Source organism: Atta colombica, unplaced genomic scaffold (assembly GCF_001594045.1).
Source record: "Atta colombica isolate Treedump-2 unplaced genomic scaffold, Acol1.0 scaffold126, whole genome shotgun sequence".
NCBI classification, from domain to species: domain Eukaryota; kingdom Metazoa; phylum Arthropoda; class Insecta; order Hymenoptera; family Formicidae; genus Atta; species Atta colombica.
Genome location: NW_017259213.1, coordinates 4983088 through 4985059, shown reverse-complemented (window position 1 = coordinate 4985059; position 1972 = coordinate 4983088). Strand labels below are relative to the sequence as shown.

Genomic DNA, 1972 nt, shown 5'->3' with positions numbered 1-1972 from the left:
TATATATATATGTATATATATATATTAGGTATAGTAAAAAGAAATCCATTATTTTTCAATTTCATGCAAAAATAATGAATTTCTTTTTACTACACCTAATATATATAACTATTTGCTTACCATCTGATAGTGTAATACCATCTTCATACCTAATATGAACATCTTTGATATTTAATTGTAAATTTTCAATAATATTTGTTACTAGAGACGTGCCATAATTTAGCCAGGAACTATAACTTGAAGCATAATAACCAGGATCATGCTCTATATCAGCTCTCCATCTGGCTTCCAAAGCATCCAGTCGACTGAGTTTATATTCTAGTATTGCTTGTTCCTCTGCTTCATTATCATACTATGAACATTTGTTTTTAAATTTATCAATATATATTGAAACATATGTATAACACAAATGCATCTATATATTTATATAAACTTTCTGTCAATACTATTGAAAATCTATTAAAATTCTAAGATAATAGAAAACAGAAAATTATTTGTACCTCGTCCAAATTAATTGGTCCCGCTACTAAATAGAGCTGCTCTATACCTATCACCCATGATGCGGTCCTTATCTGTCTGACTGGTACTTGTAATCTAACTTTACCAATAAATCCAGCCTTTACTTCCATTGGCAGCCCAATATGACGCAGAGCCTCACGTTTCAGGGGTAAGTTTTCTAGTTCAACTTCTCCTAATACAAAAAAGACATCCATTAAGAAAATAATATAACTCATATAACTGCAGTACTACAGTTATAACATTGACTTTTTATATAAAAATAATATTAAAGAAAACAATATAGAAAATACGCAAAATAAACTTCCCTGTCATAAACCAATAAAATGAATACACGTATTCTGTCATATATATTGTCAGTATATATATCCAAAATCTATAGCTCATGTCATATACTATAGATTTTCAATACTGGTTGGAACACAATATAATGAATATGATAATGTGCGAACATATGTGACAAGTTTTAGATCTGTTTTTTATTCTTGCAAACTAAACTAAAGAATCTTCTTATTTTCATCAAATATGTTAATTTCATTTTAAGTTCTAAAAGTGTACATTAATTTAGCTTATAGTTACAAATCTATAGTTAACAAATTATTCTTCAAATAAATAAATATATATATATATATATATATATATTGTAAACATTACACAAGCCTTATAAGGTTTTTATAGCAAAAGTAATAAATGCGTAGTGTGACATAACCTCACCCGATAATAAAGCAATGCTGAGCTGATCCGTATTCAAATTCTCCACGTATTTGCCAAGATAATTATTTAACACCCAAGCAACGAGTCCCTCCAACATTTTGAACAAGCAATATTTTTGCTATCCAGCCGGAAATGTGTATGCGAATGCGAATAATGGCCTCATAGGTTATGTTCTCTTATATTTTTTGCGAATTCTCGAAACCTGCGAAATAACAGTGCGTAAGGACGATAAATTTCAACGATTCGTGTTTGACTTTCGAGCAAACGATACCTCTCATATCCCAACTATTGTTATATCCCTCATTAAAAATTCGTATTTCACCAACGACTTCGAAGCCCATCTTAAATAACGGTTCTCCTATTGATAATCACCGTCAACAATTGTGGTAATCATTGCTCGCGTTCAAAAAGCACAATATTTGTACAGCATATATAATTCGATCTGCAATTGGAGAATACATTTTTCCATCTACCAATCAGATTCATGTTGTGCTAGTAATGTCAGTTGATTCATCGAAATTACGCGATGTCCAAACAAAATTTCCAATTTTCAGCAATATTCATCTTTTTCGTTTTTACTAAACAAAATATTTTAGTAGTTTTTAATCATTGTCACCAGTAGAAAAACTACTGGACGATATAAAAATTATGCTCTCAAATATAAAATGCACTCTTCTGTAATTATTATATAATCTATCGAGTAACACTTGTTTTCAATCTATTATTACTTTTTATGTTCTTT

At 29.5% G+C, this 1972-nt stretch overlaps 1 protein-coding gene across 1 annotated transcript in view; it reads right to left on the bottom strand.

Annotated features, from left to right (window-relative positions):
* LOC108684106 (vacuolar protein sorting-associated protein 13D) overlaps positions 1 to 1576 on the bottom strand; it is a 17354-nt gene extending 15778 nt beyond the window's left edge. Inside the window, exons 1-4 of the mRNA XM_018188203.1 lie at positions 1502 to 1576; positions 1231 to 1432; positions 501 to 691; positions 121 to 352 (exon numbers count right to left, since the gene is read on the bottom strand). Coding sequence (XP_018043692.1) covers positions 121 to 352; positions 501 to 691; positions 1231 to 1327 — 520 coding nt within the window. The 5' untranslated portion in view covers positions 1328 to 1432; positions 1502 to 1576. The remainder of the gene's footprint in view (positions 1 to 120; positions 353 to 500; positions 692 to 1230; positions 1433 to 1501) is intronic.
* Positions 1577 to 1972: the final 396 nt, after the last annotated feature.